The sequence below is a fragment of the Coregonus clupeaformis genome, chromosome 12 (assembly GCF_020615455.1).
Source record: "Coregonus clupeaformis isolate EN_2021a chromosome 12, ASM2061545v1, whole genome shotgun sequence".
Classification (NCBI taxonomy): domain Eukaryota; kingdom Metazoa; phylum Chordata; class Actinopteri; order Salmoniformes; family Salmonidae; genus Coregonus; species Coregonus clupeaformis.
This window is the reverse complement of record NC_059203.1, coordinates 61,916,463-61,932,868: the sequence shown is the minus strand read 5'-3', so window position 1 is coordinate 61,932,868 and position 16,406 is coordinate 61,916,463. Positions and strand designations below refer to the sequence as shown.

At 44.2% G+C, this 16,406-nt stretch overlaps 1 protein-coding gene across 3 annotated transcripts in view; it reads left to right on the top strand.

Moving 5' to 3' along the window:
• Positions 1-16,406, top strand: part of LOC121578332 (SRSF protein kinase 1) — a 71,636-nt gene that overhangs the window by 32,736 nt on the left and 22,494 nt on the right. For all 3 annotated transcript variants that reach the window (XM_041892646.2, XM_041892644.2, XM_041892645.2), the window contains 2 exons: positions 5,435-5,556; positions 9,057-9,165. In XM_041892646.2, coding sequence (XP_041748580.2) covers positions 5,435-5,556; positions 9,057-9,165 — 231 coding nt within the window. The remainder of the gene's footprint in view (positions 1-5,434; positions 5,557-9,056; positions 9,166-16,406) is intronic.

The following is a 16,406-nucleotide window of genomic DNA, read 5'->3' as shown; positions in this document are numbered from 1 at the left end:
CACCCACTGATTTACCCCATGGCAAACATCAGCCTCTCGAGCTGACTGGAGAACACGCGCACACGCTAAGGCTGTGGCATAGATATAGAATGAATTATAGTTCTGTGTGCTGAGGTCCCATGTGTCTAAAGGCTGAAATACACTACACTAACCAGAGAAATTTTCACATTTTAACGATTCAGTCAAGCCAAATCGTAGTGAACTAGTATTCGATAAGAAAGACGCGCGCAGTTGCGTCCCTGATGTGTCGGTCTTCACTTGTAGCCTACTTCGGAGCTGCAATCACGTGACGGTCATTGGCTAATAATAATTCAGATATCTGAGAGAGCCATGTGATTGACGGGTGCTTCGGAGCACGGTGACCGGCAGCCGGGAGAAGGGAATTATAATGATTATATTTAGCCCAAGGGCACAATGGCCACTGGTCGCAAGGCATGGATTTTTTTAGGCGGCATTACGGCCACACAAGGCCGTCGATGCCACCGGGAAATTCAAGGCCTGGTGAGAATATTATCAAATGCATGCCAAATTGTCAATGACAGACTGATGAAGTGTGTGCAGCTTGCGCAAGACACAGAGCAGAGCTCATGCCTTTCATGTGACTTTTTTCAAATCATCATTAGTCCCACCATGCAGCCTTAGAATGTATTAATCTAAACATATAGCCTAATGTTTGTATCACAACTAAAGTTGCATAAATAACTCTAAATTAAGCATATAGAAGGACCAGTTTCTTTGTTAACCGCTCAACGCAGAATAGCTGCATGTGCGCACTCCCTCGTAAATTGTTTGGAGAAAATATCCTTTCTATTTTATTCAGCCATGTAAAATTGTATTCTTCATACTATAAATAATGCAACGGAATTCTAATCAAATCTTGTCTGCTAAATGAACTAGTGTAGCCCACAGCCATATGGCATAGCCAGATCAGGGCCTAACATAAGGACAACTCAGAGTATGTTATTCTGTTCTTCTGAAATAGACTACATTTTCTGCATATCATGTTTCTTTAGACCTGTCTAATAGAAATAATGGATTTATTGTGATGGTGTAGGCTTTATTAAATGGATTTATTAGACTAAAATGTAGATGTTCCAAAGGTTTGCATCAGTGGCTTGTAGGCTATGTGTGGAAGCCAGGAGATGCTAAAGGTGTTTATGTTAATTAACGGTCAATTACCGTGAGACCGGCAGTTATTTGCTTGACAATCACTGGCTGACAATTTCATGACCGCCAAAGCCCTATTTCACACTGTCACTTTAGTGTTTGCATTTAGTCTACAACATGTCATGGAACTTCTGGAAGCACGGCCCCATCCTGCAAAGTGGCACAGAACACACAGAGCACCCAAAGGTGGTTTCTACGCATCTCCAACTCTTTGCCCTGCGTCCACTCCGGATGCACACCACCCTCTCTTGCGCCCTTCAAACTTTACCTGCTTTCAAATGATGAGTTACAACTCAGTCCACACGCCCTGGTGCCACACTCTTGGCTCCCGTCTTCCTGCCACTATAGCCATATCACAAATGCATTTTGATTGCCTTTGGGGACCAGCTCCTGCAGTTTCTGAGAATGTACACGTTTATGATGGCAATATACGTTTATGATGACAAAATACATACTTCCACCATTTTCTGCCTGTGCGTCCAACATTGTAATAGCTCCTCAGTTGGTCAAGATGGTCAACCCCGCCCATTGTCATGTTGTAATCCATTACAAGCCCTGGAACAGATATACGTTCCTAACACTTTTAAAAACAAATCCAAAACCCCTCTCGCTCTCTCTCCAATCAACTCTTGCTTGATGTTATGTTAGCTGATTTAGTTACAAAACTGGGACAGTTTCCAAATTAATTGCATCGGTCGAAACATGAATAAACTAGCAACTTTGTTAGCTGGTTATGTAAACAAATATCCAAATAATCATATGAGCTCCACTGCGTGGGCATCTACCCTACACAGCTAAGCTGTCAAATAATATGAAAACGAGGCAATATATAGCCTATGAATATCTACACTTAGCAAACATGACAAACCATAATTTAGGCCCAACAAATAAACACTAATTACTCTAGCCTTAATTCCGGAGGCTAATTAGTGGTTGGCCAGAAGTCCAAGATGACACCATACTGGATGACCGCTGTTTTCAAGCTCCGACCCAACTTTGCTATTTTGTGGTTATTTTGTTGTTTGTTTTTACTGTATTTTCACAATGTATCCGCTATAATTTCTTACAACCGACAATAACTTTTGAACATCAGATTGGCAGTTACTTACCCCAATTCTGGCTTCTACTTCAACTCATTGTCCCTGGGCTCTCTCTGTAATTCTGACCAAATTTTAGTGTTTCCCAAGATGAAATGCCGGCTTTACAGAGGCAAGAGAGGGGAGATCCTGGTGAGATTAAGGCGAGGGAAAAACCGGCCACCTCTTCCCGCCATTCTACCGGCCAATGTGCAGTCACGTGATAATATGATGAATGACCTCCGATCGCGGATTTGCTACCAACGGGACTCTCAGAACTGCAATATTTTTTGCTTTTCATAAACATGGCTCTCGGACAAGATGCCCCCCATGGCTATCCAACTCAATGGATTGGGTGATCTCGCTCTCAGAGGCCGACGGTATTCCAGGGCACGTTCTCAGAGAATGCACAGAACAGCTGGCAGGCATTTTCACAGTAATTTTCAACCTCACCTTGTCCCAGTCTGTAATCCCCACATGTTTTAAGATGACCACAATCATTCCTGTTCCTAAGAACTCTTAAGGTTTCATGCCACAATGACTACTGCCCTGTAGCACTCACTTCTGTATTCATGAAGTGGTTTGAGAGGCTGGTTATGGCACACATTAACTCCGCCATCCTAGACCCACTGCAATTTGAATACTGCGCCAACAGATCCATAGACGACACAATCTCAATTGCTCTCCACACTGCCCTCACCCACCTAGATAAGAGGAATACCTATGTGAGAATGCTGTTCATTGACTACAGCTCAGCGTTCAACACCGTTGTCCCCTCCAAGCTCGTCACCAAGCTTAGGACTCTGGGTCTGAACACCTCCCTCTGCACCTGGATCCTGGACTTCCTGACGGGCGAACCCCAGGTGGTGAGGGTAGGCAACATCACCTCCGCCACACTGAGCCTTAACATAGGGGCCCCACAGGGGTGTGTGCTAGTCCCCTCCTGTACTCACTGTTCACACACGACTCCAACACCACACCAATCGCTGACGACACGGCGTGGTAGGTCTGATCACCGGCGACGATGAGTCCGCCTACAGGGAGGTCGTCAGTGACCTGGCAGTGTGGTGCCGGAGCAACAACCTCTCTCTCAACATCAGCAAGACCAAGGAGCTGGTGGTGGACTACAGGAAAGGGGAGTGGGGGGCGAGCACGCCCCCATCCACATCGACGGGCGGCAGTGGAGCAGGTAGACCGCTTCAAGTTCCTCATTGTCCAAATCACTAAAGACTTAATGGTCCGAACACACACGCACAGTTGTGAAGAAGGCACAACAGTGCCTCTTCCCCCTCAGGAGGCTGGCTGCATCACTGCTTGGTATGGTAACAGCACCGCCCTCGATCGCATGGCGCTACAGAGGGTTGTGCGGACAGCACAGTACATCAGCTCCCTGCCATCCAGGACCTCTATATCAGGCGGTGTGAAAAGAAGGGAAATTGTTAGACTGCAACCACCCAAGCCATAGACTATTTCCTCTGCTGCCGCAAGGAAAGAGGTACCGGTGCATCAAGTCTGACACCAACAGGCTCTTGAACAGCTTCTATCCCCAAGCAATATGACTGATCAATAGCTAACAAAATAGGTACACAGACTGAGTTAACATCTTGTATCCTGTTGCCTAGTCCCCTTATCCATATCTACCTCCATCACTCCAGTATCCCTGCACATTGTAAATATGGTATTGGAACTGAATATTTCCTGTGTCTATAGTATGCTTACTTACTTTATTGTGCATTTCATATTCCTTCTTATTTCTTGTTTTATTTAGTAGTACATTGTTATTGATTATTGCATTGTGGGGTTTTGAGTTTGCAAGAAAGGCATTTCACTGTACTTGTGCATGTGACATTAAAACTTGAAACTTGTCTGTATGGCTAGCTAGTGAAACTGACAGCTGAGGTTGACGCTTCGTGAGCGCAGCCCAAATTTACCGCTACACGCAACTGTTCTTGCCTGACAGACAAACTAGCTAGCTAGCTATAGCAAGCAGCTTGGGTCTTTTCCATATGAATTAAATCGGTAGAAACAAGACAAAACAACCAAGTAGTTAGTTGACTATATACAGCTTAACACCAACTGTTTCCATAAGACTGAAAGCAATCATTTGAGTCTCCACTGCTGATGTGCTCGCCTGTACCAACCAAGTTATCATGACAGGACTTGCTAATCTGAGAGCTATTCCCCAAGTTTCACAGCATCAAACATTGGATATATCTGCTGTTTTACTTATTTATTTCACTAACCTTGACATCATCGCTTTTCACAGTGCAAGGACGTGTCCGAATCCGTATCACCAACCAACATAGATACAGGATCTTTCACAGTGAAAAATCGTTTCCGCTTCGGCGCCGTCATTTTGAGTAATGAAGTGGAAAAAACTTTGACAGCTGACCCTGTTTCTGGTTGATGACAACAGCCACACGAATATGACAACAGGTTGTTAGCAAGTTAATTGTGCGATATTGACACAGATATTATTGTTAGAACAAGGCGGTTCGCGACCACCATAATAATTTAAAGAAAGGTTGTCAACGGCCTCTATGGGTTCTAAAGAGTTAAGCAGTGTGCTGCGTCCGTCTGCAGTAGTCCATTAAAGACATGATGATGACAGAGCACGGGGAGAACAGAGAAACAGACATTTCCATTAATGAGCTACTTCATCAACTTAGTCTCACTACTGACTCTCCACTGTCCGCTGTGTGTATAGTGAAGTAACTACTGTATTCTCAGAGCTACTGTATATATATTTCACATTTACACCTGCTTTAAGTTGTGGAGTAGGGGATACACAATTATGACACCTGATGCATCCCAAATTGCACCCTATGGGTCCTGGTCAAAAGAAGTGTACTAAATAGATAAAGGGTGACATTTGGAATGCAGAGACAGATACCTCAATATCACTTAGGCCTATTGCCATTGAGGCCGATTGTTTGGATTGATTAAATAATGTATATGTACAAAGGCATCACAGCTGTTGATGGGACCTGACCTCCCAGCTTCAGGGAGTATTAAAGGGACATATCACTCAAAAATTAAAGAATGTCAAACGTTTTCCGACCTTTAAAAGTAGAATGTCAAGATTAAACCACGTCCCATGACATTGGTTGTGTAGATCCAGCTGCTATACACCTCAATCCCAAATTAGCGGAAAAGGCTAATTTACAATAACCCTCTCGCTTTCTCTCCAGACCAGACCCTGCGCTGCGGGGGGGTGCGTCCCAGCATAATGACTCTCCTCTCCCAGACCAGGATGAGGAGATACTGGGCTCTGATGACGAGGAGCAGGAGGATCCCAACGACTACTGTAGGGGTAAGATACAGTACACACACACATATATACTGCTCAAAAAAATTAAGGGAACACTAAAATAACACATCCTAGATCTGAATGAATGAAATCATCTTATTAAATACTTTTTTCTTTACATAGTTGAATGTGCTGACAACAAAATCACACAAATTATCAATGGAAATCAAATGTATCAACCCATGGAGGTCTGGATTTGGAGTCACCCTCAAAATTAAAGTGGAAAACCACACTACAGGCTGATCCAACTTTGATGTAATGTCCTTAAAACAAGTCAAAATGAGGCTCAGTAGTGTGTGTGGCCTCCACGTGCCTGTATGACTTCCCTACAACGCCTGGGCATGCTCCTGATGAGGTGGCGGATGGTCTCCTGAGGGATCTCCTCCCAGACCTGGACTAAAGCATCCGCCAACTCCTGGACAGTCTGTGGTGCAACGTGGCGTTGGTGGATGGAGCGAGACATGATGTCCCAGATGTGCTCAATTGGTTTCAGGTCTGGGGAACGGGCGGTCCATAGCATCAATGCCTTCCTCTTGCAGGAACTGCTGACACACTCCAGCCACATGAGGTCTAGCATTGTCTTGCATTAGGAGGAACCCAGGGCCAACCGCACCAGCATATGGTCTCACAAGGGGTCTGAGGATCTCATCTCGGTACTTAATGGCAGTCAGGCTACCTCTGGCGAGCACATGGAGGGCTGTGTGGCCCCCCAAAGAAATGCCACACCATGACTGACCCACCGCCAAACCGGTCATGCTGGAGGATGTTGCAGGCAGCAGAACGTTCTCCACGTGCTCAGTGTGAACCTGCTTTCATCTGTGAAGAGCACAGGGCGCCAGTGGCGAATTTGCCAATCTTGGTGTTCTCTGACAAATGCCAAACGTCCTGCACGGTGTTGGGCTGTAAGCACAACCCCCACCTGTGGACGTCGGGCCCTCATACCACCCTCATGGAGTCTGTTTCTGACCGTTTGAGCAGACACATGCATATTTGTGGCCTGCTGGAGGTCATTTTGCAGTGCTCCTCCTGCTCCTCCTTGCACAAAGGCGGAGGTAGCAGTCCTGCTGCTGGGTTGTTGCCCTCCTACGGCCTCCTCCACGTCTCCTGATGTACTGGCCTGTCTCCTGGTGGCGCCTCCATGCTCTGGACACTACGCTGACAGACACAGCAAACCTTCTTGCCACAGCTCGCACTGATGTGCCATCCTGGATGAGCTGCACTACCTGAGCCTCTTGTGTGGGTTGTAGACTCCGTCTCATGCTACCACTAGTGTGAAAGCACCGCCAGCATTCAAAAGTGACCAAAACATCAGCCAGGAAGCATAGGAACTGAGAAGTGGTCTGTGGTCACCACCTGCAAAACCAGTCCTTTATTGGGGGTGTCTTGCTAATTGCCTATAATTTCCACCTGTTGTCTATTCCATTTGCACAACAGCATGTGAAATTTATTGTCAATCAGTGTTGCTTCCTAAGTGGACAGTTTGATTTCACAGAAGTGTGATTGACTTGGAGTTACATTGTGTTTAAGTGTTCCCTTAATTTTTTTGAGCTGTGTGTATGTGTATATATATATATACTGACTGACAAAAAGTATTGATCCCCTGCTGATTTTGTACGTTTTCCCACTGACAAAGACGTGATCAGTCTATAATTTTAATGGTAGGTTTATTTCAACAGTGACAGACAGAATAACAACAACAAAATCCAGAAAAACGCATGTCAAAAATCGTATAAAAATCATTTGCATTTTAATGAGGGAAATAAGTATTTCACCCCTCTGCAAAACACGACTTAGTACTTGGTGGCAAAACCCTTGTTGGCAATCACAGAGGTCAGACGTTTATTGTAGTTGGCCACCAGGTATGCACACATCTCAGGAGGGATTTTGTTCCACTCCTCTTTGCAGATCTTCTCCAAGTCATTAAGGTTTCGAGGCTGACGTTTGGCAACTCGAACCTTCAGCTCCCTCCACATATTTTCTATGGGATTAAGGTCTGGAGACTGGCTAGGCCACTCCAGGACCTTAATGTGCTTCTTCTTGAGCCACTCCTTTGTTGCCTTGGCTGTGTTTTTTGGGTAATTGTCATGCTGGAATACCCATCTACGACCCATTTTCAATACCCTGGCTGAGGGAAGGAGGTTCTCACCCATCGTCCCTTTGATGCGTTGAAGTTGTCCTGTCCCCTTAGCAGAAAAACACCCCCAAAGCATAATGTTTCCACCTCCATGTTTGACGGTGTGGATGGTGTTTTTGGGGTCATAGGCACCATTCCTCCTCCTCCAAACACGGCGAGTTGAGTTGATGCCAAAGAGCTCCATTTTGGTCTCATCTGACCACAACACTTTCACCCAGTTCATTGTCAATCTTCAGACGGGCCTGTATATGTGCTTTCTTGAGCACGGGGACCTTGCGGGCGCTGCAGGATTTCAGTCCTTCACGGCGTAGTGTGTTACCAATTGTTTTCTTGGTGACTGGTCCCAGCTGCCTTGAGATCATTGACAAGATCCTCCCGTGTAGTTCTGGGCTGATTCCTCACCGTTCTCATGATCATTGCAACTCCACGAGGTGAGATCTTGCATGGAGCCCCAGGCCGAGGGAGATTTACAGTTCTTTTGTGTTCCTTCCATTTGCGAATAATCACACCAACTGTTGTCACCTTCTCACCAAGCTGCTTGGCGACGGTCTTGTAGCCCATTCCAGCCTTGTGTAGGTCTACAATCTTGTCCCTGACATCCTTGGAGAGCTCTTTGGTCTTGGCCATGGTGGAGAGTTTGGAATCTGATTGATTGATTGCTTCTGTGGACAGGTGTCTTTTATAAAGGTAACAAGCTAAGATTAGGAGCACTCCCTTTAAGAGTGTGCTCCTAATCTCAGCTCGTTACCTGTATAAAAGACACCTGGGAGCCAGAAATCTTTCTGATTGAGAGGGGGTCAAATACTTTTCCCTCATTAAAATGCAAATCAATTTATGTTTTTCTGGATTTTTTTGTTGTTATTCTGTCTCTCACTGTTCAAATAAACCTACCATTAAAATTATAGACTGATCATTTCTTTGTCAGTGGGCAAACGTACAAAATCAAAACGCCACTCCTGAGTGGCGCAGTGGTCTAAGGCACTGCATCGCAGTGCTAGCTGTGCCACTAGAGATCCTGGTTCGAATCCATGCTCTGTCGTAGCCGACCGCCACCGGGAGACCCATGGGGCGGCGCACAATTGGCCCAGCGTCGTCCAGGGTAGGGGAGGGAATGGCCGGCAGGGATGGAGCTCAGTTGGTAGAGCATGGCGTTTGCAACGCCAGGGTTGTGGGTTTGATTCCCACGGGGGGCCAGTATGAAAAATAAAATAAAAGCATAATGTAAGTCGCTCTGGATAAGAGCGTCTGCTAAATGACTAAAAATGTAAAATGTAAAAAATGGGATCAAATACTTTTTTCCCTCACTGTATGTATATACACACATACACACACACACACACACACCAACTACCATGTGTTACTGTTGCAGGAGGTTACCACCATGTGAAGATAGGAGACCTGTTCAATGGGAGATACCATGTGATCAGGAAGCTGGGCTGGGGACATTTTTCCACTGTATGGCTGGCCTGGGACATACAGTAAGTGTTGACATATAGTATCTTTGTCTTTCTGACATCTTATCTATAGTGTGTCTATCGGTCTGTGTAAAGGCATGTTAAACTAAGTTGTGTTTTGATTAGAGGTGTGTGTTTGTTTTTCTGTGTGCGTGTGTTTGAGTTTGTAAAATACACCGAGTATAAAACAACAAATACCTGATGAATAAGGTAGACCATTTGGAAAACTACAGTAGGCATCATCAGAATTATCGGCCTCCGCGAGGGCTGTGAGGGGACAGACCCCATAGATTTGTCTGCTGCCATTATCCCTTCCCTACTGGGCAAAGAACATTTTGCTGAGCCCCTGGTCATCGAACGGGTGTACAGATCACTCGCCCATCCCCTGACCGGAACCTACAACCCTTTCTCATTCGGTTCCTTAGGTACACTATATGACCAGAAGTATGTGGACACCTGCTCGTCAAACATATCATTCCAAAATCATGTGGAGTTGGTCCCCCCTTTGCTGATATAACAGCATCCACTCTTCTTGGAAGGCTTTCCACTAGACGTTGGAACATTGCTGCGAGACTTGCTTCCATTCAGCCACACAAGCATTAGTGCGGTCGGGCACTGATGTTGGGCAATTAGGCCCGCAGTCAGCGTTACAATTCATCCCAAAAGTGTTAGATGGGGTTGAGGTCAGGGCTCTGTGCAGGCCAGTCAAGTTCTTCCACACCGATCTCGACAAACCATTTCTGTATGGTCCTCGCTTTGTGCACGGGTGCATTGTCATGCTTACACAGGAAAAGGCCTTCCCAAACTGTTGGCAAAAAGTTGGAAGCACAGAATCGTCTTGAATGTCATTGTATGCTGTAGCGTTAAGATTTCCCTTCACTGGAACTAAGAGGCCTAGCCCGAACCAAGAAAAACAGCCCCAGACCATTTTTCCTCCTCCACCAAACTTTACAGTTGGCACTATGAATTGGGGCAGGTAGCGTTCTCCTGGCATCTGCCAAACCAGATTCGTCCATCGGACTGCCAGATGGTGAAGTGTGATTCAGAGAACGCGTTTCCACTGCTCCAGAGTCCGATGGCGGCAAGCTTTACACCACTCCAGCTGACGCTTGGCATTGCGCATGGTGATCTTAGGCTTGTGTGCGGCTGCTCGGCCATGGAAACCCATTTCATGAAGCTCCCGACGAACAGTTATTGTGCTGACGTTGCTTCCAGTGGCAGTTTGAAACTCGGTAGTGAGTGTTGCAACCGACGACAGACAATTTTTACGCACTTCAGCACTCTGCAGTCCTGTTCTGTGAGCTTGTGTGGCCTACCACTTCTCGGCTGAGCCGTTGTTGCTCCTAGACATTTCCATTTCACAATAACAGCACTTACAGTTGGGCAGCTCTAGCAGGGAAGATATTTGACTAACTGACTTGTTGGAAAGGTGGCATCCTATGACAGTGCCACGTTGAAAGTCACTTACTTCTTCAGTAAGGCCATTCTACTGCCAATGTTTGTCTATGGAGATTGCATGGCGGTGTGCTCGATTTTATATACAGTGCATTCGGAAAGTATTCAGACCCCTTCACTTTTTCCACATTTTGTTAGGTTATAGCCTTATTCTAAAATGGATTAAATAAATGTTTTTCATCATCAATCTACACACAATAGATTGTAGGGCTCCCGAGTGGTGCAGCGGTCTAAGGCACTGCATCTCAATGCTTGAGGCGTCACTACAGACCCCCTGGATCGATTCCAGGCTGTATCACAACCAGCCGTGATTGGGAGTCCCATAGGGCGGCGCACAATTGGCCCAGCGTTGTCCGGGTTTGGCCGGTGTAGGCCGTCATTGTAAATAAGAATTTGTTCTTTACTGACTTGCCTAGTTAAATAAAGGTGAAAAAATAAAAAATACCCCATGATGCCAAAGCGAAAACCAGGTTTTTATACATTTTTGCAAATGTATAAAAAAATTATTACAAAAATACCTTATTTACATAAGTATTCAGACCCTTTGCTATGAGACTAGAATTGAAGCTCAGGTGTTCATCCTGTTTCCATTGATCATCCTTGAGATGTTTCTACAACTTGATTGGAGTCCACCTGTGGTAAATTCAAATGATTGGACATGATTTGTCTATATAAGGTCCCACATTTGACAGTGCATGTAAAAAGCAAAATCCAAGCCATGAGGTCGAAGGAAAGCTTGTAGCGTCATACCCAAGAAGACTCTAGGCTGTAATCGCTGCCAAAGGTGCTTCAACAAAGTACTATGTAAATGTGATATTTATCTGATTTTGCTTTGTCATTATGGGGTATTGTGTGTAGATTGATGAGGGAAAAAAGCAATTTAATCAATTTTAGAATAAGGCTGGGGTCTGAATACTTTTCGAATGCACTGTACCTGTCCGCAACGGGTGTGGCTGAAATAGCAGAATCCACTAATTTGAAGGGATGTCCACATACTTTTGTGTATATATAGTGTACCAGGACAGAGAGAGTTTTCAGCACTGCGGCCAAACATTTCAAAGAGAAGGGAGTGATGCTACACAGTGGGATTCTTTCCAGACATGCATCCTGGGATGTTCAAACGCAGGAAGGAATTCGAACAGGTGAAAAAATTACTTAGCTCCAAGAACATTCCCTTTGCGCTGCTTCAACCTGCAACGATGAGAATCGTCCATGGCGGACAGAGAAGATTCTTCAAAGCGACCAAAGAAGTTGCAACTTTTCTCAGCGGACTGAAGGCGATCCGCTCAGGACATGGTTGATTGGCTAGCGGACCAGGCTAATTTCACTGCTAATTTCACTGCTGTATCCCACTAGCCTACCTTATTAGTTGTATAACCGGTAGGACTGCTTTGCTGGATTATACTGTAGCTGCCTTGCAAAGGACAGATCAATGAGGTAAGATCCCAATATCCATTGAAACAAGCTATTTATTTTCACCAGAGACATATTCCTGACATTTGCATTCATGTACTGAGTGAACAGAACAATATGGCTAAGATGGTAAATCATACATCATTGAAAGTTAATGGACTGAATGGACCTGTTAAACGAAAATGAGTGCTTATGTACTTGAAAAGCTAAAGACTGATGTTGCGTTTATACAAGAAACACATCTAACAGGGGCAGACCATTAAAAAGTTAGAGGGAATGGTTGGGACAGGTCTTTGCCTCTTCATTTAACACAAATACACTGGGAGTAGCTGTGTTAATCAATAAGAATTTACCCTTCTATGTAACGAAAACAATTGTTGATCCACTGGGACGTGATGTAGTGGTCCATGGCAGAATGTATTCTGCATCTTGAACCTTGCTAAATGTATATGCACCTAATTATGATCACATTTTTATTCAAGACATATTCCTCAAGGTAGCAGAATTTCAGGGAACACTCTTAAATTGTCTGGATCCGATTCTCGATATATCCTTCCTCAACTAAAGTAACCTTATTGACTTACGTCAGCCAAATGCACTTGATCATTTATGAAATACTTAAATTTGAGAGACACATGGAGACCACTCCATCCCCAAGACTACTCATTCTACTCCGGCCCTTATTACTCTCATACCCGGATTGATGATTTTCTCCTATCAGCTCAGTTAACCCATAGAGTTGTGGAAACTGAATATTTATCCAGAACCATCTCAGACCATTCTCCCCTCACACTTTCTGTTTGGATGCCGGATGGAGTTCAAGGGACCTCTAGATGACGCCTAAACCCAACTCTTTTGAAACGGGCAAAATTATGTCAATTTATCAGAGACCAAATTAAGTTTTCTGTGAAACAAACTGTCCGTCCTCTCCCTATAGTGTTGTACTCTGGGATACATTAATGGCCTTTCTTAGGGGTCAAATCATTTCCTATACCAAAGGTCTCCGAAATAAATACACTGCTGAATTGAATGAATTAGAGAACGAAATCCTACTACAAAAGGAACGCCAAAAATCTGTCTCTAAAGAAACATACCGCTCATTGGTGAATAAAAAACTACAATATAATATCCTAAGTACTTACAAAACTGAAAAGGCTATTTATTCTTAGAACTAGGCAAAGATATTATGAATTGGGGGAGAAAACGCACCAGGTCTTGGCCTGGCAGATAAAAGCGGAGGAGAATTCGAGAACCATCAACTCTCAACTCAGTCAAGCATCTCACAACCCCGAAGAGATTGAGTCATTTAAACAATACTATTCTAAGTTATACACTTCTGATGGAACTGAACCAGCAATGATGGACACATTTCTGTCTACTATTGAACTACTGCACCTCACACAGGAAGACCAAAACAAACTATACGATGCCATACACGTGGTCTGCGGTTGTGAGGCCGGTTGGACCTACTGCCAAATTCTCTAAAACGACATTGGTAGAGAAATGAACATTCAATTCAAATTTGGTAGGCAGAGACCTCCTAGACTACAATCCCATGTTAATTTGTCCATGCTCACCCTTGAAGTTTTACGGTTCCATACAAATTGTCTAATGGTCTTGTTAAGAGACTTAAAGTAACACTCGGGTAGGGATATACGTTAAGATTGAAATGGATACATCATCATAGGCAGAACGTTAATCTTAAAACAGTTAATTCTCCCAAATAATGTAAGAGGCATACAGTGGGGAAAAAAAGTATTTAGTCAGCCACCAATTGTGCATGTTCTCCCACTTAAAAAGATGAGAGAGGCCTGTAATTTCCATCATAGGTACACGTCAACTATGACAGACAAAATGAGAGAAAAAAATCCAGAAAATCACATTGTAGGATTTTTTATGAATTTATTTGCAAATTATGGTGGAAAATAAGTATTTGGTCAATAACAAAAGTTTCTCAATACTTTGTTATATACCCTTTGTTGGCAATGACACAGGTCAAACGTTTTCTGTAAGTCTTCACAAGGTTTTCACACACTGTTGCTGGTATTTTGGCCCATTCCTCCATGCAGATCTCCTCTAGAGCAGTGATGTTTTGGGGCTGACGCTGGGCAACACGGACTTTCAACTCCCTCCAAAGATTTTCTATGGGGTTGAGATCTGGAGACTGGCTAGGCCACTCCAGGACCTTGAAATGCTTCTTACGAAGCCACTCCTTCGTTGCCCGGGGGGTGTGTTTGGGATCATTGTCATGCTGAAAGACCCAGCCACGTTTCATCTTCAATGCCCTTGCTGATGGAAGTAGGTTTTCACTCAAAATCTCACGATACATGGCCCCATTCATTCTTTCCTTTACACGGATCAGTCGTCCTGGTCCCTTTGCAGAAAAACAGCCCCAAAGCATGATGTTTCCACCCACATGCTTCACAGTAGGTATGGTGTTCTTTGGATGCAACTCCGCATTCTTTGTCCTCCAAACACGACGAGTTGAGTTTTTACCAAAAAGTTATATTTTGATTTCATCTGACCATATGACATTCTCCCAATCCTCTTCTGAATCATCCAAATGCACTCTAGCAAACTTCAGACGGGCCTGGACATGTACTGGCTTAAGCAGGGGGACACGTCTGGCACTGCAGGATTTGAGTCCCTGGCGGCGTAGTGTGTTACTGATGGTAGGCTTTGTTACTTTGGTCCCAGCTCTCTGCAGGTCATTCACTAGGTCCCCCCGTGTGGTTCTGGGATTTTTGCTCACCGTTCTTGTGATCATTTTGACCCCACGGGGTGAGATCTTGCGTGGAGCCCCAGATCGAGGGAGATTATCAGTGGTCTTGTATGTCTTCCATTTCCTAATAATTGCTCCCACAGTTGATTTCTTCAAACCAAGCTGCTTACCTATTGCAGATTCAGTATTCCCAGCCTGGTGCAGGTCTACAATTTTGTTTCTGGTGTCCTTTGACAGCTCTTTGGTCTTGGCCATAGTGGAGTTTGGAGTGTGACTGTTTGAGGTTGTGGACAGGTGTCTTTTATACTGATAACAAGTTCAAACAGGTGCCATTAATACAGGTAACGAGTGGAGGACAGAGGAGCCTCTTAAAGAAGAAGTTACAGGTCTGTGAGAGCCAGAAATCTTGCTTGTTTGTAGGTGACCAAATACTTATTTTCCACCATAATTTGCAAATAAATTCATTAAAAATCCTACAATATGATTTTCTGGAGAAAAAAAATTCTCAATTTGTCTGTCATAGTTGACCTGTACCTATGATGAAAATTACAGGCCTCTCATCTTTTTAAGTGGGAGAACTTGCACAATTGGTGGCTGACTAAATACTTTTTTTCCCCACTGTATCTATCCATCTATTCAAGTCATCCACCACCTTCTGAACCAAGACAGGGTAGTTAAGCTTGTACACATTTCTTAAGTCATTATCAACTGTGATTCCTAGATATTTGAACCCCTGTGGCAACCATCTGAAGGGAACTGTCACAGATGCTATAAACAAACCGAGTCAATGGAAGTACTTCACTTTTGTCCATGTTGACTTTGTAACCTGATATAGAGCTGTATGTACCCAAAGCGTCTGTAGTTTTGAGAGGCATCTGGTCCGGTCAAAGATGAGCAAGATAATGTTCTCAGCACACAAGATCTCATTGTTCGCAATCTGGCCCATCTGAAAACCCTTTATGCCAAGATCCGCTCTTATGGCCTCCGCCAGGTGAACTATGGCTAGCACCAAAAGGAGCGGGGAAAGTGGCTAGAGAAACTGCTATACTAGGATTGCTCTTTACACTGGCCATGTGAATTATGTTGAATAACCTGCACAAATTATTGGTGGAGGGTATTTTCTGTATAAAGCCCATTTGATCTGTGTTGATCAGGTTTGGCAAATATTGTCCTAATCTATTAGCCATCGCCTTTAGAAATTGATTTATAGTCGGCATTGAGGAGCGAGATCGGCCTATAGGAAGAGCATTGTAGAGGATCTTTATTTTTCTTATGTATTACTGTTATAATAGCCATGGAAAGGGAGTCCGGTAGGCTCTGCATCTCAGCAGCTAAATTTAGAACATCCATCAAGAGCGGAATAAGCAAATCCTTATAAAACTCTGGGGGAAAGCCATCGTCTCCTGGTGATTTGCCGGATTGTAGAGAGGAAATTGCCTTTTCAATTTCTGTTTTTGTAAAGGGGTGATCTACACTGAACAAAAATATAAACGCAACATGTAGTGTTGGTCCCATGTTTCACGAGCTGAAATAAAAGATCCCAGAAATTTTCCATACGCACAGAAAGGTAATTTCTCTCAATGTTTGCACAAATTTGTTTACATCCCTGTTAGTGACCATTTCTCCTTTGCCAAGAAAATCAATTCACCTGATAGGTTTGGCATATCAAGAAGCT